Source organism: Gymnoscopelus microlampas, assembly GCF_963454915.1.
Source record: "Gymnoscopelus microlampas genome assembly, chromosome: 5".
Taxonomy (NCBI): domain Eukaryota; kingdom Metazoa; phylum Chordata; class Actinopteri; order Myctophiformes; family Myctophidae; genus Gymnoscopelus; species Gymnoscopelus microlampas.
This window is the reverse complement of record NC_139942.1, coordinates 11,162,177-11,187,607: the sequence shown is the minus strand read 5'-3', so window position 1 is coordinate 11,187,607 and position 25,431 is coordinate 11,162,177. Positions and strand designations below refer to the sequence as shown.

At 42.4% G+C, this 25,431-nt stretch overlaps 1 protein-coding gene across 1 annotated transcript in view; it reads right to left on the bottom strand.

The window, feature by feature from the left end:
• Nucleotides 1–483: 483 nt before the first annotated feature.
• The window catches only part of LOC311045855 (uncharacterized protein), a 51,303-nt gene continuing 26,355 nt past the window's right edge, over nucleotides 484–25,431 (bottom strand). The window contains exons 9-15 of the mRNA XM_084057914.1: nucleotides 11,598–11,699; nucleotides 11,128–11,211; nucleotides 6,130–6,373; nucleotides 3,999–4,105; nucleotides 3,461–3,694; nucleotides 3,072–3,194; nucleotides 484–2,682 (exon numbers count right to left, since the gene is read on the bottom strand). Coding sequence (XP_083914040.1) covers nucleotides 2,513–2,682; nucleotides 3,072–3,194; nucleotides 3,461–3,694; nucleotides 3,999–4,105; nucleotides 6,130–6,373; nucleotides 11,128–11,211; nucleotides 11,598–11,699 — 1,064 coding nt within the window. The 3' untranslated portion in view covers nucleotides 484–2,512. The remainder of the gene's footprint in view (nucleotides 2,683–3,071; nucleotides 3,195–3,460; nucleotides 3,695–3,998; nucleotides 4,106–6,129; nucleotides 6,374–11,127; nucleotides 11,212–11,597; nucleotides 11,700–25,431) is intronic.

Below are 25,431 nucleotides of genomic sequence, written 5' to 3'. Positions count from 1 at the left end.
TCCTTCCCACTACTAGAACCAAGTGAACAGTGCTGTACAGTTACAGGCATGTAACGATTCAAACCGGTGACAATTTAATTCGATTTAATAACAAATGTATCGCGTTGCAAACAGCAGGGGAAAAAAGAAGAAAATACAGGATCTTTGTAAGAGAATTGATTAAAACAGTTTTCAGTCATTTGCTACTGTATTGAAAAGATAATAGAAAAATAAAGTATATAACACAGGCTGTGGTTCTCAAAGGTTTACATTTCAAGGAGCCGCCATAACTCTGACAGTATACAAATGGAAGCGGGTCCATTTGGTTCCATTTGTATACTGTCAGAGTTACAGACCTGTAAGGGTCCATTTAGAACCCCCTAAGGGACCCTGAGAGTCCCTGGACCTCACTTTGAGAACCACTGAAAAAAAAGTCCACCAAAAAAGATTTGGCAGACCCCTGCAGTAACTCTGAGGACCCCCTAGGAGTCCCGGACCCCCTGTTGAAGACCCCTGCTGTAGAGATCTTCATGTATGGGCATAAAAGGGACACAGGCAGACAAGAGACGGGTACAACGGTACACGGACAATGGGTACCACGGGTACAAGAGCTATTGCATAACGAGTTGGGATCATGCATTCCCAACACTTTCATCATTCCCAACTTGCATCAAGTTAGGACCTGGTGTCCAGTCTATTTACAACAATAAAACACTAAAACCAATAAAAACAAACCTAAAACAAAGCCTTTCCCCCAAATAATAACTAAACTAAACTAGCAAATCTTCTTTGAAAACTAACCAAAACTAAACTGAAATTACAAACACAAATCCATAACAAAACGGGTGAGACAGTTAAGAACTGTAGGACCAGTGAGGTAGTGAAGAGTGAGACAGGTGTGTAAGTGAACTGTGAGGTAGTGGAGAGTGAGACAGGTGTGTAACTTAACTGTGGGGTAGTGGAGAGTGAGACAGGTGTGCAACTGAACCGTGAGGTAGTGGAGAGTGAGACAGGTGTGTAACTGAACTGTGAGTTAGTGGAGAGTGACACAGGTGTGTATGAGACTGAGTTGAGAGGGAATGGAATGTGGGAGAGGCCGAGGTGGAGAGACAGAATGGGTTAGGTTATAACTAATCTCTCAAGACAGATTCAGACCTCTGCAGCTGAAGGGTCGGCAACTCCCATTGCAACGTGTAAAGTTGTTGTTATTAGGAATGTACAAAGGAGCACCACCGTAAGAGGATGGCTGAAGGAGAGCGAATGGGCCGACATCCGGCCTCTACACGGGGAATTGGGCGGTGCCCACAGAGGCCAATTCAAAGGAAAACAATTTCGTACCCCCTTTTTTGGCCGATGGGTTCCCAAATTGGGTTATAAGTACAAAATTACGTAATTTAAAAGTTCTGATAAGATGTCTCCGAACTGTCTTTACTGTCTGAATTTTGTTGGGACGGTTCCGAGTGTGATTGGCTGGGTGGTCGTAATATTGTTGTTTTTATTTCCGCATTCAGACCAGGCTATTATGTCAGCCGTGAAGACACCTCTGTCCCCCTCTAGTGACCAAGCATAAACATAAACCGTCATATTAAATCAGCTAAATGCCCACTGCCTACCTCTGTGACAAACGTCCAAATGTCCGATATCCAGGAATTAAAATATCTGTGCTACATGTACACAATGCTCCAGCGTCTCAAGCCACACAGCTGTTCGTTCAGATTACTGAGGAGGGGAGGGGGGAGGGAGTCTAGCTCTCAGAACCAGTGGTGGAAAGTAACTAAGTACATTTACTCAAGATCTTTTACTGGAGCATCTCCAATTTTCAATTATTTTAGTTTTACTCCACTACATCTCAAAAGCAAATATTGTACTTTCACTTAATGATTTGAAAACTTGAGTTACTAGTTACTTTGTAGATTTTGATTATTATCACAAAGAACATTCAGACCTTTATATATACTTTGGCAATTTGAAAATAGCAGAACTACAAGCTCACAACGCACAACTTATAGATCTGCTATTTTCAAAAGATTTTTACACATTTGAAAACTTGTGAAATGGGACCTTCTACATCATGAGTACTCTTACTTTTGGTACTTTAAGTATAGTTTGATGCCAATACTTCTGTACTTTTACTCAAGTCAATTTTGAATACCGGACAATACAATAGGGTATTAATACTTTTACTTAAGTAAAACATGCGAGTATTTCTCCCATCACCAAGTATGGTTGGCAGTAAAGGAGTGTGAAAGATGTCTTGTTAATAAGAACTTTTTTCTTATGTGCCATAAGAATTTTGCTCGGATATCGGATGGTAAATACTTGTAGCATGTAGCCACCTTTACTCAACTGTGTCAGAGATCATCTCTCAGTATTTAAATCTCCAGACTGGATTCCATCTGTTGAGGCCCTGTCCTCGTTTTCCTAAGTGGTTGTCTCCCTCAAGATTCGAGCACTCAGCCGCCGAAAATATCTTTGGTAATGTTTGACACTCGGGCCAATAAAATGTTCACCCCCAAACATTGTAAGCGAATGTTTAGGGGGAAGCGACCAATTCTCCTGGGTCATTAACACATATGACTTCCAGTTCCTCTTCTCCCCCCAACTCCCCCATCCTTGATGTCAGAAGGGCCCCCGGCTTTTGGCCAGTCCCTTTACTGCAGCAACAGCATGGAAGCTTTCCGTAGGCACGGATGTAAAGGATACCTGCAACAGACAGGGGGCAGGATGAATCAGTTATGTAGAGTGTAGATTACACAACACAAGAGATTTCTGCTGCAGGGTAAACAGGCAGCCTTCACATGACCCACCATTCTAGATGGGCTCTGTCATGTACAGAGGACAAAGACTCTTTCATAGAATACTATTTTGTCAAGTAATGTAAACGTTCCTGACTTCATTATAAATGTAAAATACTATGTATTAACTCTGTGTAAATACTGTGTGTGTGTGTGTGTGTGTGTGTGTGCGTGCGTGCGTGCGTGCGTGCGTGCGTGCGTGCGTGCGTGCGCGCGTGCGTGCGTGCGTGCACGCGTGCGTGTCTCCAGCTTCGAGCAGAATGAGTGTGTGTGGGTTTTTTCTTTCTCCATCCTTACCTGCTATGAGAGTGACGAGCACAGAGAACCAGAAAACAGGCTGAAATGGGACAAAGCCATTCAGATCATTCATGACCACTCCAGCAACAGTCCAGCTGAGTATGACCAAGAAGGTAAAGCAAGCTGGGAAAGGTGGGAGATTGGGAGTTAGAAGATTATTATTCATTGTGTGTGTGTGTGTGTGTGTGTGTGTGTGTGTGTGTGTGTGTGTGTGTGTGTGTGTGTGTGTGTGTGTGTGTGTGTGTGTGTGTGCATGTCTTTAAGTGGCGCATGAGTTACACTCCTGTTTGTGTTGAATTAGTGTAACTGGTTGCATCTTTGTGTTGCAATCAGCTGCAGCTGTTGAGGCCGCATAAACGTATGCTGTGAATACTTGTGTGAGGACTCACAGGAAACGAGGAACAGCCTCCCTGCAGCCTTTGGACTTTTCAGCGGCCACGGTTTGCAGCAAAGAATGAAGAATATCTTTGCAGTGTACGAGCTCCTAGGAACTTGGTAGAATTCAGGCAAGGACCTGAAGGCAACCACGAGACCACAGGAGCATGTCAGGCACCCAACCAGGGTGGCAAGGAGGACGAAGTTGAATGCAGACACTGCCTGGGATACCCGGGACACTGCGATCACTGTGAATTGTAAAGAAAAGAAAAAAGGCAGCCTACAAATTATAACATGAAATATTTTTATTTGATTTACTTTTTCTTTAAAAAATGCATTGATTCAGTCGATATGAATATGATGCAGGCTGGGCGAGCCGAGGGTCAAACCAGCTGACCTTTCAACTCCCAGGCAGACTCACTACTCACTCAGCTACTTTGACATGACCAACCAAAAGATTCATGTATGTTTCACTCTGGGCTTCAATCAAATTATGTATGTGCTTTCAATCTGACTGGTGGGTCTTAACCATGTAGTGTTGCATGTACTTACCTGCAACAAACATCGTGCTCCACAGCAGGGTGGTCCCCAAAATGGCAAAGACTAGACTCCAAATCATGAATCTGTTATTTTTCGACAGTTCCTTCGCCTCAACGTCACTGTCACGGCACCCAGACAGCAGGAATTATGGGAGATAAAGAAGATGAAGAAATATGAAATGAATGAGACACAGTTTTAGAACTGAAACAGAAAGCAATGTGAAGGACTCAAAGTTGTTGTTCTCTGAAGAGTATTGGCAGGTTTTGCGCGAGAAATAAGCAACCAGGTCTATGAAAACAAGTGTGACAGGGTGGAAAACAGGGTATCATTATTATTTTTCGTTATTTATTTATTGTATAATTTTTCATCTCTTAACCCCTTTTAAGCCTACATTTATGATGATCCGAAATGTATTGTGTGCTTTTATTGTTGGACAATGTTTTCCCCCGGTCAAGCCACTTAAGCAGCAATGAGTGACAATGACAGCGAACAGCTGAGACGCTGACAGAGACTCGGGCGTGGTTCCCACTGCCCAATCCCTTAGTAGGCGACGTCACCAGCGGCCAATCGAGAGAGAGGAGGGCGCGGTGAGCGGAGCATGAACGAGAGCCGCGCTCATTCAAAAGTAGACAGCGACGAGGAAGGTTGAGCAGAGAGAGAGCTGGTGAGCAGCCGAGCGTAAACAGAGACAAAAGGCCAGTGCTTGGGGCGTACGAGGGACCGAGGGCGAGTACTCACAAAGCCGAGACGCAGCGTGGACGAGGAACCCTGCGAGAGACCAGAGCATGCAGAGGAGGAGATGAACCTGGAAAAGCAGCGAATTCAACAAGTGAACCAGTGATCGAGCGGATCGGGGCCTGGAGCGAGCTGAGAACGACGGGGTGGCTACAGTGTTGCATGCGCAACCAACGCAGCGGCAGGTTCATACCTGCCGTCGTTATAAGTACCATCATATGCAACACTAGCCTGTGTAAACCTACTGAGTTAGCTCGCAGTATATTATCTGGGAACGGATGAACTGGCCCCTGCTTTTGTGATTACAGATTGAAGACGATGATGTGGAACTAGAAGATTAACTGAAGATTACCTGCTTGGTCCCTCTCTATCGAAAACCCCCCAATTGCACTCAGTATACGGTCTTTATTTATTATTGCATTTAGCACTTTAACAGCATTTAGCACTTTACTTGTTATTAAGTTATTGATGCGCTCTGTTATCTTGCACAAAATTGCTATATTTTGCACAGCCCCGCTCTCTTTTTGTATTTCATTTTAGTTAGTTAGTTGGCGCCATAGGCTTATTTTAGGATTTCATTGTTTTCTTTTGTATTTGTATTTTAAGGCACAGAGGCCTCTTGTAACCAGGGAACTTCTTAATAAATGTATATTTACCCTTTTTAGCCACTGTGTCAGTTTCCATTTTCTCCTGGGTTTTTAAGTGTTGTTCTCAAACTAAGTATAAGTACTTACCTGGTTTTAACTCGAACCTGTGTAGAGCCTGAAAAGAAAGGTATTAGAGGAGGAGTTCTTAGGCTCCTATAACAAACCTGAGTGGCGTAGTCTGCAGTAATTGAATCCTCTGGTTTCACAATAATTATGCACCCCGCACTTTATTGTGCACCTTATATTTTATTGTTGTGAACCACTGTGATTTGAATTGAAAGGATTAAAAAGAGTGTCATTAAATTGACAAGTCAAATGTGACCTAGTTGGCCACCGTCACACAAGCCCAACAAAAGTGACTAGGCTGCATGAGCACTTTAAACCTATATACAAATAAAATAGCCGATCTACAAGCTCACAACGCGTCGCAGCTATTTTCAAAGAAAAACAACAACATTAGCGTCCTGTCTCAGTCTCGCGTGTATATCACGGGAGCCGTTCACATTTTCGTGAGACGTTTGGAATAAAAACAAATGTATGTATTGGGTCGGGATTACATCGTGGTGAAATATCTCGCAGTCAGTGAACCCCTGTCGCCGACCAATCAATCGTACGAGAATCACAACGTTATATTTAGCCCGATTTCAAGAGAGAAACTTGTGCAATGTGAAATGCTTAACGATCTTTTCACTCGCCGACCATTTCAAATGTCGGGCAGTGTGTAGAGGCTACTACACCCTCTTTAAAGGATAATTACTTACATATTATCTACAAGAGTCTTCTCATGTATCTCAAGGGCTTGGTAGAACATTTCTTTGGATGGGTTGGACTTCAGATGGTCGTAGAGTTCCCTCATCGTATCTTGACCGGTGTGCTTAGACAGATCAGCGTGGGCCTTTTGGGTGATGACCTTCTTCTCAAGGAGCAAGTCCAGTATCGGTTTGACTTTTTTCACTTTTCCAATCAGCAAACGCCGGTGTTTGTCAACAAACCGTGTCGCTGAAGCTAAGGGGAATGAAAATAAAGTTGCAGGTGAGACTCTGCTGGGGAAACATATCTTTCCACTCAAACAGAGAGCGTCTCCTTTCAAACCCCAATGGTTCTAATCAGCCCCCCGCCCACAGGAGTGGCCCAATTCTCTCACAACTTGCTACAAAAATCCCTCATGAAAAACTATATAATCTCCTACCTTTCATTTTCAACCTTCACATGTGTCTCCTTCTCTAATAATCAAAAAGTGCTATATATTTCATCTCGCAATTTACTTCCGGATGGTTCGTTTTGCACTTTTTTTGCCACATCGGTCACGGGAAAGAAATAAGCGCTGCCGTGGTCTATGGAAACGAGCCCAAAAGTGCACCCAAATAAGCCCAAAATCGCTTATACAAACAGTCAGACCTGGCAACGCAGCCTACGCCAATCATGCGTGAGAGATCTACAAGCTATGGGGCAGAGACGCCACCGTATCTTAGCAACAACTACAGCGCTCACTCTCATTGGTCGTGTCACGCTAAGAGCAGTCTCCAGACAATGGCATCGCAGACAGCTTGCTGTTACTGCTGTAGCCATCACAGTCAGTCCCAGCGACGACGGACAGGGCGCTGTGATAGCTGCCATGTCGCTAACGCTAACGTGGTTGTCATGCCTGCAGCGGCTGTGCAATCACTTTGTCAACAATGCACGTTCGTGTGGTGAATGTCAATATTGCTGCTCAGTTAGTCCATTGTAGATGGTGTATGTTTGTGTGTGTCTTCTGGAGAACTATGTAGCTCCACAGCAACTACAGTAACTATAACGTAATGGCAGGACCGCCCCGTGCAACGCATGTTAGGCTGCATTATGGTCATGTCAATCAATCATTAATGTCAATCAATCAATCAATCAATCAATCAATGTAGTAATTTCAGATAATTTCGCTCCGATTACAGCAGTGCTTATCAACCCTTTCACGCCGCCCCCCCCCCCCCCCCCCCCCAAATAAACGTACTTGATCTGGGGACCCCCCCATTCTGTTTGACTCCGTTCCACAAGTACATATTGTGAAAATAGCCGATCTACAAGCTCAAAACGCCTCACGTTGAGAGGCTTTGTAAGCTTGTAGATCGGCTCTTTTCTACATGATTGCCTCTTTCCTACATTCTTTGACAATGTGGCCCATGTTTTCATAGTATAGTTTGTTGACTACTTTTGTTGCAGAAATGCTCATTTCCTTTACTTTCCTTTTTTTATTGTCTCCGCCAGGCCGAAAGGCATGGCGCAAGACTATGTTTCACCCCCTGTCCGTCCGTCTGTGATAGTTAATCTCTCACATCGTTGACTTGATCGCAGCAAAATAACAGCCCGATGAGTCAGTGAGAGCTGGATAAACGAGGTAAAATGTGTCAAAAGGAGTCTGTACGGCTGTCGATAAATGAACACATGACGTCGGTGGGAGAGGAGATATTGTGTCTTTTGGACAAACAGCAGCGTCGTGCTGATGTTTGTTGTGTGAAGCAGCTTAATGTCAGAGTGTTTGTGTTGGAGCGCCTCAGTGCGGCTGCAGAGTTCATGTGCAACCTCTTCCAGAGAGAGACAGAGACACTAGAAACTCTGCTGGGGAAAAAAAACACTGCTGGGCATTGACTTTCATATGGACATTGATCTACACACTGCAGGTATATCTGCTACACACACAACATCAAACTACACACTGCAGGTATGATGCAGCGTTTGCATTACAGCCAGCATGCCAGCGTAGTTCCCATATGGTTTCAAGGTGGCCTAAACCATATGGACCCCATGTCAGCAATGTCAGCCGCATCCACTTCAGTCCCAACTGCGATGCCCATGCAGGCTATAAGGAGCTTCTACCTGGCCCTTAGGTGGGCCCCAACTAGCCATGTTTATGTGGGACCAAGGCGGGTCCTACCTGGGTTTGCCCATGCAGGCTTTAACTGGGTTCTACCTGGGCCCTAGGTGTACCCTAACCAACCAGAGTGCAGTGCCCATCGCTCCAATTGCTGTGACGTCAGGGCTCTCAATACTACACATTGGTGGAGGAGGAGGGGCCGCAGGGCGACCGCACACATCGCTGAACCAATGGTAGCCCACGGATGTTTCCTCTGGGGATTTACAATCTGCCCCTCTATGCCACATATCATCCGCACTACAGGGTCTTCACTGACCGAGCCACGGCCCCACTGGCCCTCATGACGCTACGCCACTTATATGAGTTGCCAAGTGGCCACGGGCGCTACGTGGGCGTGGCCGCGGGCTAGACGCGAGCCCCCGCGTAGCGGGGGCGAGCTTCTAGTTTAGGCAAACACAGAGTATGGAGCGCACACCTGTGTTGATGAGGGGCTGGCCACGGCAGATAATAATGTTGAAAAGGATGAGGCCGCACAACTCTTAGCCACGATGCAGAAAGTTTAATGAAATGAAACCAACGTTTCGACAAATACAGTCTACCTCAGGGTTTGAGGAAGACTGTATTTGTCGAAACGTTGGTTTCATTTCATTAAACTTTCTGCATCGTGGCTAAGAGTTGTGCGGCCTCATCCTTTTCAACGGGAAACATATTTAAACATGTTACTGAACATTCTATGGATTAAAATGGAAAACGAATAAATAAATGACATGGTGACTGGTTGAAAGAACCTGTGGTGAGTTGGACAGCTGAGGCTTGTGGATAAGTGGAAATAACACAAGTGTCTTTCCACATATATCAAACCGTTCGTCCGTTACCACTGAAAGTTTAACCTGGATGACATGAGGTGCAGCGACCGCTGCTCAGCAATCACACACCATCTTAATAAAATCCTGTAGTGTGTCTATTTCCATAGTAACGCAAGCTCCACCAATCAGATGCATCAATGTTATGTGGATGTTAAGTTTTAGCATTGTGGGTAGTGACGTTTTTCTCTGTGAGATTGTGAGAAACATATTTAATATGTTCTGTATTGCATACAGAAGTGTGGCGTCTACAGGAGCATAATAAAGCACCTTTTTTTACAACCAGGATCCTAATTGTAGCCTACAGTAATTCTACATTGGATTGTTATGACATTATGGCTGATAATGAAATCACCTACAGTGGAAAGGAATGTGATGTTTACTTCTGGCACCTGACTGCAATATGTCCCGTTATTACTAGTGCATGGCTCCTCCTTTTCCTCTACTGCTGAGTACACATTTTTAGTATGGCTTTCTTTTTGTATTTACTTATTGATTTATTTTACTTACTTTCATCCCAGTTGTGAGATCATAGAAACCAACGGTTTGCAAGATTGTCTCCAGACAAATGGAGACACATACATGCTCACACACTAATGTCTCTTTCATAACTCACCATCAGGTTCAGGGTGCAGATCAGCAGCTGGGTCTGAGGGTTCTGATGGACACAGAGAGCAGGACAATGAAGTGAGCTCTGTGAGTGGACATGACATCCTGGCAATGGGATTCTTGTCATTATCTATGGTCATTAGAACAACCGCTGAACACTGAAGTTGACCAAACCACCAAAGTGACTCTTTATATCTGTTTTTTTCTTCTTTCATCTTAACCATTTTCCAAACGTATTTAAAATATTAATGGAAGGCACATGCCAGCTACTATACGTGTGTTTAGTAATGAACCTGCAACTGAACACGACCACTCTATAGAACTGCTGCTATAAATCATTAAGGCTTGTGGTAATGGGGGTGCCTGCTGTCCTAGCGGTCCAGGCACTTACCATATATGTTGTCAATCCAGTTTATCAGCGGATTCAGCATGTTGCGGGTTCGACTCCCGATTCCGTCATCCCGTGCTGCTTTTATGACTGGTCCACATGGGACTAGGTTGGAAGGTGACGCGGCGGCCTGGAAATCTAGTGGATTAAAATGGAAAACAAATAAATAAATGACATGATGACTGGTTGAAACAACCTGTGGTGAGTTGGACAGCTGAGGCTTGTGGATATGCGGAAAGAACACAAGTGTCTATATCACGTGTCTTTCCACACATTTTTGATTTTTGATTTATTTATTCGCACAATAAAAACAGAACAAAGGTAACATCATTAAAACAACACAGAAATAAGTGCAGGTGAGAAAAGGAAACCCATAAAGGGCTTATAAAGGCTCTCACCTAAAAATAATAAACAAGTAGTTAAACATATCAAACTGTTTGTCCGTTACCACCGCAAGTTTAACCTGGATGACATGAGGCGCAGCGACCGCTGCTCAGCAATCAGTCACACACCGATCTTAATAAAATCCTGTAGTGTGTGACGATGCACCATTATTTCCATAGTAACGTGAGCTCCATACATCGATGTTATGTGGATGTTACGTTTTAGCATTGTGGGTTTTGCAGTTTTTCTCTGTGAGATCGTGAGTTAAACATATTTAATATGTTCTGTATTGCATACAATAGTGTGGCGTCTACAGGAGCATAATAAATCACCTTTTTTACAACCAGGATCCTAATGGTAATTCTACATCGGTTTGTTATGACATTATAGCTGATAATGAAATCCCCTACAGTGGAAAGGAATGTGATGTTTACTTCTGGCACCTGACTGCAATATGTCCCGTTATTATTAGTGCATGGCTCCTCCATTTCCTCTACTGCTGAGTACACATTTTTAGTATGGCTTTATTTTTGTATTTATTTATTTATTTAACTTACTTACTTTATTCACTGTTGTGAGCTCATAGAAACCAACAGTTTGCAAGAATGGCTCCAGACAAATGGAGACACATACATGCTCACACACTAATGTCTCTTTCATAACTCACCATCAGATTCAGGGTGCAGATCAGCAGCTGGGGCTGAGGCTGGTGATGGACACACAGGGTCTGCATAAGATGGAGGTACGGGGTCTGCATAGGGAGAGCAGGACAATGTAGTGAGCTCTGTGAGTGGACATGACATCCTGGCAATGGGATTCCTGTCATTATCATTAGAACAACCGCTGAACACTGAAGTTGACCACACCACTAAAGTGACACTTTATGTCAGGGCTTTTTTTTTTTTCTTTCTTTTTAACCGTTTTCCAAACGTATTTAGAATATTAATGGATGGCACATGCTAGCTACTATACGTGTGTGTAGTAATGAACCTGCAGCTGAACACGACCAGTCTATGGAACTGCTGCTATAAATCATTAAGGCTTGCGGTTTGTCTTTTTTGAAGTGATTCCAGTGCAAAAATAAATACATAACTAAATGTAAAGAAAATAAGTTAAGTAAGTACCACCTGGTCTTACCATGATCCTCCAACAGGTGGGGTTGGTGTTGTTTGTAAAATGCTGCTTTTACGACTGGTCCACCTGGGACTAGGTTTGAAGGCGACGCAGCGGCCTGAAAATCTAGAGGATTAAAATGGAAAACAAATAAGTAAATGACATTCAGTATATGGCGACTGGTTGAAACAACCTGTGTAGCTGAACACAGCCACTCTATGGAACTGCTGCTATAAATTATTAAGGCTTGCGTTTTAAAAAATAAAATAAAGTGATTCCTATTCTGAAGTAAAAACATACATAAATTACATTACACACAAACACGCACGCACGCACGCACGCACGCACGTAAATAGAATAAGTTAAGTAGGTACATCTGATCTTACCATGGTCCTCCAACAGGTGGGGTTGGTGTTCTTTAAGGGCTTCATAAAATGCTGCTTTGACGACTGGTCCACCTGAATCTAGCAGCTTTACATATAGTATCCTCATTTGGCCCCTGCTTGTCTTCTCAGCATGAATATCGCCATAGATCTCAGGATGGACAAAGGTTCCTAGACTGTCTGCTATAGCCAAGACTGTGGAAACATCTTGAATCAAACGTGCCCTGTTCTGGGTCACAAAACGTGCTGTTTGAAAGAGGGAAAAACACAGTGGATTAGGTACATTCATCACAGCAAATGATTTCATAATAATGATAAATAAAGTACTCTGCATCTCTACATCCGCTCATAACTAGTAGTGTAACAACTGTTAAATCTTTAGGTTTGGAATGAGATGTTTGAGGATGTACACCATGGCAAACAAACGGTAGCACCAGCCAACAACTTACTCACTGGTTACAAGCATTGAACTGTACCAAGGACAGAAAAAGCTCACCTTTTGCATCCATGTTATCTGAAGTTGAGTTCCACTCCTATCAGCAGCATCCTGTTGAACACAATCATGTTATTTTAATCATGTCATGCTTGAGCACAATTAAGAGCGTTAACATTATGTCTTGTTCTTAGCTGTGATCTGTTCTTAGGTATAACATAATCTACACACACTGAAGAGCACTCTAAAGGTCATTACACACCGGCGATTATGTGAATATACGCAAAATTCGGACTCGGTCCGAATAAATAAAAGGCGCTTTTTCGCTCCACAAAACTAATGTGGAAGCTTGCATTGACTTTATAAGGTTTTTTTTTAAAAACATATTATTCGCATGAAAAAAATCGCCCCTGGTGTGTAAGGACCTTTAGGGTGGCCTTTGAGTTCTTAAGTGTGACATGTTCATGCAAAAATAATTTATCCTCGAAGTTTCTTCAATCCTACAGTTGTATAATATAGGATTTAAATTACAATAATATTTTGATCATATCTTTAGAGCAGTAGTTCTCAAAGTGTGGTCTGGGGACCCCCAGGGGTCCTTGAGGGAGTTCCCGGGGGTCCACAGCAGACGAGGAACAGTTTAATCACTTTAACCCTATTTTATACTTTGTTCGAAAATAGCCGATCTACAAGCTCACAGCGCGTCCCATATACTGGCCATTTTGAGCTTGTAGATCGGCTATTTTTGAAACATTTTGATAAATCTTGAACATTTTTCCCTGGCAGAAAATATTTTCAGGTGGGGGTCTGCAGCCCAAAGGCATGTCAATTTGGGGGTCCTTGACATGAAAATGTTTGAGAACAACTGCTTTAGAGTTTTCAACGGGTCTGAAATTACAATCTAACCCAAAAGGGACCCGGGTGAGTTGAAGCCCAAGCCCCATACCCACCCCATAACAACCCACCAAACCCACCCTCAGAAGTACCTCCACAGAACTATTCATTTATTTATTTATATTTATGTTTGTAGTCTGGTGTTCCACCATCTTTAGACTTTAGTTTAGGTATTCTTTACTTAATTCTCTCAACTTTATTTCTGTGTGTGATTTCCTGTGAGTTCTGTGTGCAGCAATCACACACAGGTGTGACTGCAGGCAGAACCATGCAGTCATGCCTTCTATGGGGATTGGTGGGGCGGCTCCCTATGGTAATTAGGATTAACTGGCACACCCCTTCAAGTTAAGAGGATTGGGATTCATCATCATCAAGAACATAGTTACGAACAATTCTGCCCTTTAAGAACGTTTCATGAATCTGACTCGACTAGGAATTCACTTAGGAAGAAATGTAAGAGGAAACATTAGGAACTTATTGCTGCATGAGTGTGGCTATTTAAGTAATTTCGTAAGTAAGTGATAGATATATCGTATCTTACTTCTCCCTTTCTAAGTTCTTTCTGTAAGTTACATTTTCCTAGATTGTTAGTATGCTATTTAGCATGCCCAATAGCCAATAGTAACATAATCTATTGAAATCAACTTTGGTATCAATTTATGGGGGGTTCAACCATTTAGGCTACTGACCCGTCTAATATTGGAGTTTCTGCATACCGCCCACTAGTGGGCCAGCCCAACTTGTATGCGGTGCGTTTAGAAAACCATACACCCACACATAACACCATGCCCGTTGGGCCGATCAGCACCAAATTGCTTGTGCATTTTGCCAGTAGGTCACAGACGTATCTCCACTATTTTCCCTAACATATGTGTGAGGGGTGGGACCTTAGCACCTGGGAGCTCAGAGCAGGTGGCAGGAACAGCCTATAGTGAGTAATTATATTTTTGTATATTGTAGGCTGAAACTGGTGACACACAGGCTTGTGGTCAGCAGGGCAGCCGCTGCTCTTTTTCTCCTTTTGTTTATTTTATAGTAGTTGCTAAGCTCAAGTGCCTCACCTTATGTTCAGTTTATATGAAGAGTTCTCAAATCAGTGTACCTTCACATTGATGACTCCCCCCCTTTTTAAGTGTGCAGTGTTTTAACAAGAGTGCAATTTCATTAGAGTGTGCGCAATATCAGTCGCAGTTTATCTTAACCATTTGCAGTGTTGATTATATTAGTCTTATCAGTGTGCCGTGTAATTATTGACCCCGGTCAATGCACGTGTTGGTACCTGCCCACAGTATTCTTAAACCTTCTGCTGCTATTTATATAAAGTGTCCTATGATTGTATGCTCAAAAGCCTCTGTCTGTCTTGTTAAACTTGAGTGGGGATATTTTTGTCACAACAGTAACAGTAAATGTATAGTTGGTTCAGGGTCTCTCCCCTTAAAGAGTGGCATAGTCACAAAAGTATTATTAGTGTCCATCTGGTCACATATGTTTTACACATTTTTGAAATATCTAACTGTAATTGTATTTATCATGTAATTATTTCGACAAATGTGTTCAAAATGCAAATGATTTAATTAAATATGCACAATACCAACATTTCCTCAACAGAAATGGATTCTACTGGTCTGGATTCTACCTTTAGGGCCAACTGTTTCTAAGACCATTGCTTTCCAAAAAGTATTAAATGATTCACACACATCACGGTTTCATATGGGGGTAGGTTTGTTTAGAGTGATAACTGCCATTAAGCTACTAGATTGGCAGGGTTATCATGCCAAAATATAAAGTAAAGACATGTAGGAAGACAAAAATACAAAAAATGTACGGTCACCTTAGGTGGTACCAATTTGTGAAAATATCAGTGTTGGCCCCTGGACTATATTACGTTATGATGGAGACAAGACTCTTACCAATAGTACCAGTCATCACAACCTATCACGGGGCTACCATCATCTGGCTTGTTGCAGTCGGGACAGCTCCACATCTGGTTTCCTCACTGATCTCGTACCTATAAGGTGAACAAATGGATCATAAATAAATGTTATCAATAACACCAGACCTCGGGAATGATGCAAGTTGGAAATGCATGCCCACCCGGTTAAGCAATGCCTGTTGTCAGAGATTTGTTGTACCAGTCTGTCTATGTCCCTTTTATGCCCACATATGGAAAAATCTCAAATATGGAGTCCAGGCCAGTTGACGTCAGTACTGTGACATCATATTGATGACATCAAGGTATTTCACATGGGGATTTACAGTTTATCAATATGCTGCTACTGATGAAGGTCCCAGGACCGAAACGTTTTCTTTTTAGCGGCGCTAGCCGCGGATCCTGCTCTATACCTGACTTTGTCCGTGTTTACCGTCAACGTTCTGATTGGTCAGACCCGTCAACGCTGTGATTGGTCAGACCCGTCAACGCTCTGATTGGTCAGACCCGTCAACGCTCTGATTGGTCAGACCCGTCAACAAAGTGATTGGTCAAGCTTCACATGACACGTGTGTTTATAAACACATTATAAACACATATCGATGACAAAATGTATCAAAGGCGCCGCTACCTTCACACATTTTTTAAATTCACCCCTCACTTTGAACACAGAGCACCTTATGAGTATTAAGTAAAAATAAATAAATAATATTTTCTTAAATCTCTGTCTAAGGAGTTTTCTTAATATTTATGCAGCGAGCATGGCCATGCAGTATGTGGCCATACAGTATGGGGGCACAGTGGCGTGCACAGACATTTTGAGGGGCAGGTGCTCAAGTAAATTATGCTTTTTTTTGTTTACTTGGTCTGCTCTTTACTTGGTCTGCTCCCACAACGCCTCGCAGCGCGAGGCGTTGTGGGCTTGTAGATCTGCTATTTTTGGCTAAAGTTCTCCTCAGAAAAGGGATGCTAGGTTTCAAGTGGTTATGGTAAAAAGAAAAATCATATCACATAAAGATTTGGCGGACCCCCTGTAGTAACTCTGAGGACCCCCTGTTGAAGACCCCTGCTGTAAACTGAAAAAAAAAAAAAAAAAAAAAAACGTTTTAATTTCTTTTTTCAAAAGGGCACTTCTGGTCAAGGGGGCAAAGGGCAGGGGCTCTAGCACCACCTAGAGTCTATCTGTGCACGTCCCGGGAGGCATGCGTTAATCCGACAGACCTTTTCTCCGACTATGTGGCATCCGCGTGCGGTTAGGGTGCGGGTTTGGTTCGGGTTTAGTATTGGAAACGTCGGAGCTGTCGGAGGAATGCGCTGTCGGACTAACGTACTGCACCCGCACGTCCCTGTGGGGGCATATCGTCAATCTCCTCAATGGGTGGTAGTGGCGGGGCGCATCACGTGAAAGTCAGTATTACATTCAATGTAAACAGAAAGTAAACGAGGGGGATCTGTCCCGTATGTGGCCGAACACCACGGGGATTAAAACACTTCTTTATTGAAAGATACGGACTAATACATTGCACAAAGACTCCGAAGCGCAAGTTATATTTGGGGCAACCGGGTAAGCACCTTATATAATTGTTTCGTACATGTACGGAGAAGTATGGGCTTTACTGGTGAAAGTGCAAGACGCACTGGGGGGTTTAGGCCAAGACTATCGTAGATACGAAAGTAAAAGTCAGACTCGATAAAATGCATCTATGATAGTCTTGATCCAAGGCTAATTCTCCGGTAACACTTATCATTATGTGCATATTCATACACGTAGGCCTAATTAAGGCTTAGTTAAGGCTTTCATAAATAGCTCATTAATAAGCTTAAACTCTTATGAATGGGGTTTGACATCTAAACTTTCCTCGCAGTGTCCTTTACTATAGCCTACATTTACTTAAAGGACAACTTTGTTTTTTTACAACCAAGGTTTATGTTTTAGATTGTAAATAAAGGATGAGTGTTAAAATTTTAAAATGTACTGCTTTCTATAGTTTTACCACTTTTCGTGATCTTTTTTACAGTGGGCGGGGGCATTCTGTCCGGTGGCTAAATATGTTTTTTTTTACACAATAACCTGGTGTTTTCTTTATTATTATTTACAGTAGCTCTTCTAGCCCCCAATAACTCACATCTGGCCATCAAACACCACAGGACCTTTTTTATTGTGTAAAAAAGGCATATTTAGCCACCGGACAGAATGCCCCCGCCCACTGTAAAAAATATCGCAAAAATTGCTAAAACTATAGAAAGCAGTAAATGAAAAAAGAAATAACACTCATCTTTTATTTACTTTAATTACAAGCTAAAATATAAACCTTGGTTGTAAAAAACTAAAGTTGTCCTTTAAGTACAATTGTGAGGTATTTTTTTAAGTATTTCCAATTTCTCCACTACATCTCAGAGGCAATTATTACACTTTTACGCCATTACAATTATTTGAAAACGAGTTATAGTTACTTGTATTTTGATCATTATTACAACATACCACTTCAGCCCCACCCATTCTTGGGGACAAATGCATGTCTTACCAAAACATTTCAAATTATTACTTATTAACACTAATTTAGATTTTGTTGTTACATTCTGCCAACTCCGTCAGACAGGAAAAAAACTGTGGGAGGTTGGCCCATATATGGTTTAATATAGCTGTAGAATACAACTCTCGTAGACGTATTCATGATTCTGACGTTTTCAATCTACCAGAGTTGTAGGGTTCACGCCTCATGGAGACAGGGACTTTCAGCATTATACCCCGTAGACACTCCAAACATGTACAAATTGAAAATAAAGGTGCTTAACCCCATGCCCAAAATGTTAACTCTCGCTACGGGGTAGTAGTTTAATGTAATAATCCATATCTTTCAATAAAGAAGTGTTTTAATGCCGTTTATGGCCGAACGCCATTTTTTCACCCTCGTCTACTTCCTGTTTACATTGAGTGTAATTCCGGATTTGACCAGATGGGCGCGTCACTACCGCCCATTGGGAAGAGTCGGCCACAGACGGTATTAAAACACTTCTTTATTGGAGGATATGGATTATTACATTAAACTACTACGCCGTAGCGAGAGTTAACATTTGGGGCGTGGGGGTAAGCACCTTTATTTTTAATGTGTACATGTTTGGAGTGTCTACGGGCTATAGTGCTGAAAGTCCATGGGGGTGAACCCTACAACTCTCGTAGATTGAAAACGTCAGAATCAAGACTCCTTAACAGACGACGTCACACTGATAAGAACCAGTATGCGTGCAACCAGTAGGCGCGCAATGAAACCAATTCTGTCAGGTCTCGCTAGGACGCGCCTCACTAGCCAACACACAAGAGGGGCTTGGGGTGTGCTGAAACCAGCGCACCCCAAAACAACAGGTTGAGAATTGATTGCATGAAACAATCACCTGTGCATGCAGTCTCAATGTTGGTAAACAAATAATTGGTCTAGCCATCTTTGGCCGCAGGCTGAAAACCCACCTCTTCAGGAAACACTACCCTTCCTCTTTGTCTGGCTTACTTGTTGTTAACTAGTTGTAGGAACTCTTGTTTTATTGTTGTACTGTTTTATTGGACCTTGTTTAGTCGATACACTTTTTGTATTAGCTCGTGCTCATTTGATTTTGCTATTTTGTCTCATCTGTTTAAGAAAGTAGGTAGCTGATATATAGCACTTTTACCTTAGCGCTAGGTATATGGTTGCTTTTTTTTGCAGGAAATGCACTTAAGACTTCTGGTGATTAGTAGTTTCGTTCCCTACCTATGTTGAATGCACTTATTGTAAGTCGCTTTGGATAAAAGCGTCTGCTAAATGACTGTAATGTAATGTAATGTAATGTAGCCTACAGCTAGGTTTATAGTCAACACATCTTTTCCCTGAATAATTGAAGAATGTTAAAAAAAAAATCACTGCTTAATGTCGTTTCCATGCCAAACTTGTTAACACTCAACGCAACTTTGAAAAGCATGAAATATATAGAAATAACAGACTCACCCCTCCATATGACACGACTACACCACACACTCCCAAGTAGTAACGGCTGCAACCTTGGATGACATGCATTGTGGAGGGAGGGAGGGGGGGAGAGAGAGAAAGAGGGAGAGACAGACACAGAGTGGGGGGAGGGGGAGAATGTGAGAGCGAGAGAGAGAGAGAGAGAGAGAGAGAGAGAGAGAGAGAGAGAGAGAGAGAGAGTGAGAGTGAGAGTGAGTGTGAGTGTGAGTGTTAACAAGTTAACACATGTTTGCACAACCACAGAAAACTTCGAGCAGGGCCACTGCATGCTGGCCAATTTGACTGCATGTTCTTTCTTATTTAATTCCTTAATTCCTTCCTTCCTTCCTTCCTTCCTTCCTTCCTTCCTTCCTTCCTTCCTTCCTTCATTCATTCATTCATTCATTCATTCCTTCATTCAATCAATCATTCATTCAATGCCATAAGCCGATAAAGCCACAATAAAGTTGGGTTGAGTTCAACCAGATTATTCTTTTTTTGTAGTATGTTGTTTAGACTGGTGTTAGGTTTTTGGTTTACCTGTGTTCCTAGTTTACTGATAACCTGACACCGTCAAATGGAAGAAGCTTGCGACACACATTTGTTTTCCGGAGGGAGGGGGGTTTACCAGGCTAGTTTACTGAGGCACTACTGTCTCTCTGCATTTGATGTGTAGGCTATGTGAATTCCTTGCTTATTGAAAGTCGCTCTGGTTTAGGCCAGGGCTTCTTCAAAATACCTGGAATGTGAATGTGTGTGTGACCATTTTAGAAGTGGGATGTACAGTACATTTGACCACAGTCTGGAAGAGGCATTCCTTACCAAGTTGCTACCAACGTCTTAAGGATGCTCTTATACAGCTTGGTCCATAGTCCATAGTGTCCATAGTTGTGAGAGGCCTGCAGATTGCAGGAATGCCCAAGCCAAGAATAAGGCATTGGCTAAATTATGTTCAGTGTCAGTGATAATTGGCAGTCGCCGCAATGCTTATTGTATCCAAGCTTGGGCATCTACTATTGTTTGTGTTCAAGAATTTCGTATTGTGAACACAAATAAAGTGTGTGTGTGTGTGTGTGTGTGTGTGTGTGTGTGTGTGTGTGTGTGTGTGTGTGTGTGTGTGTGTGTGTGTGCGTGTGTGTGTGTGTGTGTGTGTGTGTCAGGGCTGTGTGCAGAAATCCCTCAAGATGATAGAAAACTAGAGTCACAAGTCAGTGTGTATAAACACTTCACTGCAGACACTGCACGATATGTTTTGTTTAACCAAAATTATAATCTATATAAATATTATGTGTAACAAATGAAACATAGACTCCAACAGAACAGCAAATATCAATATGTCACTTATACTGTGAATTAAAGGCAAATATACTTTAACTTCATTGTCAAAGCGCATTTCCCTCAAGCTTTATGAGACCATATGTAAATCTACTTTAGATTATTTTTTTACAGTAATATAATAAAACCTATTCTGTGTAACTTGATCACTGGTTTCAACATGGTGGTCTGCATCGCTGCTACAACTCTGTTCTTCACACACTGATGGAAAGCTTTAGGATGGATGTTGTTAGACCTGGACGTCACATGTTTTATGAACTGCTCCAGATCTAAAAACTACTTAATAATAATAATAATAATAATAATATTTAAATAAAAAATAGCCCTGGATCTACTTATCTGTAATTCCAATCACACATTAAAAGTTTCACTATTATGATTAAAAACACAAGTATGTTTTGGGTTCTCCTCCCCGTGTCATTCAAGTAGCTGAACTACTTCGTGCGTGTGCGTGTGTGCGTGTGCGTGTGCGTGTGTGTGTGTGAGAGAGAGAGAGAGAGGGGGTTGAGTGCGGGGGAGAGGGAATGAGAAAGAGACAGAGAGAGAGGGAGAGGGGGGGTGAGTGGGGAGGAGAGAGAATGAATGAGAGAAAGAGACATTTAAACAGAGAGATAGGGATGGGGGGTGAGTGAAGCTAACACATGTTTCCTAGCAGGGCCATTGACTTGCTCATTCTGGACAGACTGAATGTGGCACTTTAACAACTTTTTTACAACCATTGCTACCACACCGGTTAACACACTGCCCCCTCAGGACTGTGTGGTGAACAGCATATACAGGGCATTCTACAGAAACCTCTGTGTACATAAAGATGACTTTAAACTCATCACGGTGCCACTGCAAACTGATGATGTGCTACAAAAGCTCAGCACCCTGCAGCCAACCAAGGCCACTGGCCATGATAACATCCCCACCAGGCTCCTCAGAGACACAGCCGTCTCTATTCCCCTCTACATATAAAAAGAAGCAAATTATACCCCAGCAACTACCGCCCAGTTTCCATCCTTTGTTCCATGTCAAAGGTTATAGAGAGATTAATATATCCATTTAGTTAATGTAAGGCTTTTCTTTGTGTAGCCAGTCAAAGTTGAGCCTACACTCAACAGCTACACTGGCCACTTCCTTAAGCTTGTTGTCAGGTTGTCAATCAGTGTTCATTATTTAAATGCCCTGGATTCTACCAAATGATAAGCTGTTATGAATGGATGGAGTGATAACACAGAAAGCTACCACCGCTGCAATGCTATCACATATTCTCTAGCACTAGGGGTGTATACCTTCCCAAAAATCACTATGAGAATTATTCCCCCCAGATGGTACCTGGTACCCATGGCCCACATTTTTGTCCTGGCTCACAGACTATAATAGTCATGACAAAAACTACACTACACTACTACACTATACTATGTGTGTATGTAATTTGAAATAGGACAATGGGCCTCATTCAGCAACGGTACTTAAGAGGAAATTTCTTAAACCCACTTAAGAAGTTTTTGGTATTCTCCAAGGTTTTCTTAGCTGTGATCTGTTCTTAGGTAAGAACAGAAACTACGCACACTTTCTTAAGAGGATTTTTATTTCTTAGACCCATTTAAGAGGTTTTTAAGAAGATTTTGGTATACTCCAATGTTTTCTTAGCTGTGATCTGTTCTCAGGTAAGAACAGAATCTACACACACTGATGAGCACTCTTAGGCTGGCCTTTGAGTTCTTAAGTGTGACATGTTTGTACAAAAATAATTAATTCTCGAAGTTTCTTCAATTCTACAGTTGTATAATATGGGATTTAAATTACAATAATATTTTTATCATATCTTTAGAGCAAAAAAGGTTCTCAAAAGTGTGGTCTGGGGATCCCCAGGGGTCCTTGAGGGAGTTCCAGGGGGTCCACAGCAAACGATAAACCCGGTTGAGTTGAAGCCCAAGCCCCATACCCACCCCATAACCCCCCACCCAACCCACCCTCATCACCCCCATATCCCCGACATTCGCCACACCCCCATGTTCCCGTCCCCTTCTTACCCGAAAGCCCCCCTATACCCACCCGTCACACCCATCCCCATACCCCCACACAGCCCCCTACACCCCTCCTTGCACCACCATATCACCCACCACACCCATCCTTGCACCACCATATCACCCACCACACCACACCCCTCTTTGCACCACCATATCACCCACCACACCCCTATTTCCACCCCATTACATACCAAGCAGCTGCTACCTTAAAGACCCTCCATATCCACCCACCAGCTTTCAGTAATAAAATGTTTTATATCCACTACTAACGCTACTACTGAACATGAAATATGGATAACATGGTAATTTCAGCAAATTTACATTGATGTCTAGTGGTGATATGTTGATTAATGTGAGAAATAATAAAATACATTAATTAATTAATTTAAATAATTTGCTGTTCACTTCAGAAGTACCTCCACAGAACTATTGATTTATTTATTTTTATGTTTGGAGTCTGGTGTTCAACCAGCTTTAGACTTTAGTTTAGGTATTCTTTACTTCATTCTCTCAACTTTATTTCTGTGTGATTTCCTGTGATGTCTGTGAGCAGCAATCACACACAGGTGTGACTGCAGGCAGGGCCATGCAGTCATGCCTTATATGGGGATTGGTGGGGCGGCTACCTCTGGTAATTTGGATTAACTGGCACACCCCTTCAAGTTACGAGGACTGGGATTCATCGTCATAAGAACATAAGTTACGAACAATTCTGCCATTTAAGAACGCTCCATGAATCTGACTCGATTTCTCTTAGGAATTCACTTAGGAAGAAATGTAACGTTGGATTTTTGAGTGGCCAGTGCCTTTTTCCACCAGAGTGGCCCTTACAAAGTATTTGTGCCAAATGTCATGCTTGTATCACAAAGTGAACGATTGTGTTATTAATCTGCTGCACTATAACTGTAGCCCTTACGATTTCCCAGAAATAAATACTTGAATGGGAGTCTTTGCATTTTCCCATTATAAGTCAATGGGGATTAATTCATTCACTAATATCTAATAATATCAATTACACTATACAACCTATCTCTTAGCAAAATACCAGCGCACGATTCCCGATGAAGCTCACGGTCATTTTGACATAATGACTCGAGTGTGTGCTGCCAAAACTGTGGGAGGAGTAGGGGGACAAAGTTTAACATTGTACAGGAATAATGTTACTAGACGCGTCGCAATTCTGGGAAATTGCAAAGTGTGGTTGCGCCGATGCCGGTCGCGGGTCGCCGCCGCCGGGACTCGAGTGATACGCCGGAAGGAATACCCTCGGAGGCCGCGCGACGTGCGATTCAAATTCGGTGCCGATCGGATCGAACGGTATGGACTATCAAGATTCCGTTTGGAGATTTTTGTTGACAAAATATGTGGGAGGAGGAGCTAAAAGTGTTTTGAAGAAAATTCAAAATCTTGAATGTGAGTTTTTTTATTTTCCCAATAGTGGATGGGGAAATTTAATGCACTAAAGAAATCAATATCAATTAAACTATTTAACCAATCTCTTAGCAAAATACAAGCGCACGATTCCCGGTGACGCCGGTCATTTTGACATATGGCACAAAATTGGGGGAAAAAACTAGTAGTAGTAGCGCGGCAAAATAAAGTTTATCTATAAGAAGAATAAAGTCGGAAGAGTACTATAGTCTGGTTGCCCACACAACCACACTAATAAGTTTCATGTGAGTGTTGAGCAGGACCAAAATGCAGACAATTGGAGGCAGGATAGTTTGACTTAAAAGAGGTTTATTTAAACATAAACATGCACAGCATCATTTTTACAGAAGGCATACATCCAAAACGAACAAGTAATCACAACAACATTATAAGTAGGAACTGGCAGACACAGAACAGGGAATGAATCCAGTCTCCTTCCCACTACTATGGAACTAAGTGAACAGTGCTGTACAGTTACAGGCATGTAACGATTTATCCTAAATCGATTAAAATCGGTTCAAGGAGGTTATTGTATGAGTGTTCACATCATTGATTGTATATGTACGTATATGTCCCTAAGGGGGCCACATGCTACCATCCGATGTCAGAACTTTTTTCTTATGGGTTAGGTTATGACTAATCTTTCAAGACAGATTCAGACCTCTGCAGCTGAATCTGTCGGCAACTCCCATTGCAGCATGTAGAGTGGAGCACCATTAGAAGAGGATGGCTGAAGGAGAGTGAATGGGCCGACATCCGGTCTCTACACAGGGAATTGGGCGGTGTCCGCAGAGGCAAATTCAAAGGAAAAAAAAAATTTACCCCTTTTTTTTGCCGATGCGTTCCCAGATTGTGTTATAAGTACACAATTACGTCAAATAGAAGTTCTGATGAGATGTCTCCAAACTCTCTGTGGTCACCCCCCAGCACACCTACTTGTCTATGTCTTTATTGTCTGAATTTTGTTCGGACGGTTCCGACAGTGTGATTGGCTGGGTGGTCGTGATATCGTTGTTTTTATTTCCGCATTCAGACCAGGCTATTCTGTCAGCCGTGAAGACGTTAGCTTAGGAGTTTTTAAAAACACCTCTACCCCCCTCTAGTGTGTATAAACACAAACCGTCAAATGCCCACTGCCTACCTCCGTGACAAACGTCCAAATGTCCGATATCCAGGTATTAAAATATCTGTGCTACGTATACACAATGCTCCAGTGTCTGGAGACACAGAGCAAGGCACAGCTGTGAGCAGCAGGCAGTCTAGCTCTCAGAACCAGTGGTGGAAAGTAACTAAGTACATTTACTCAAGTACTGTACTTAAAGGCAGAGGAGGATTACCCAACGGGCCGACTGCTTGAGCCTTTTTTTTTTTTAATAAAAAAAAATGTTAACATATTTTTTTAACAATTTTAACATAAAAAAAAACTAATAATTTCCCTTATTAACCGCAATATA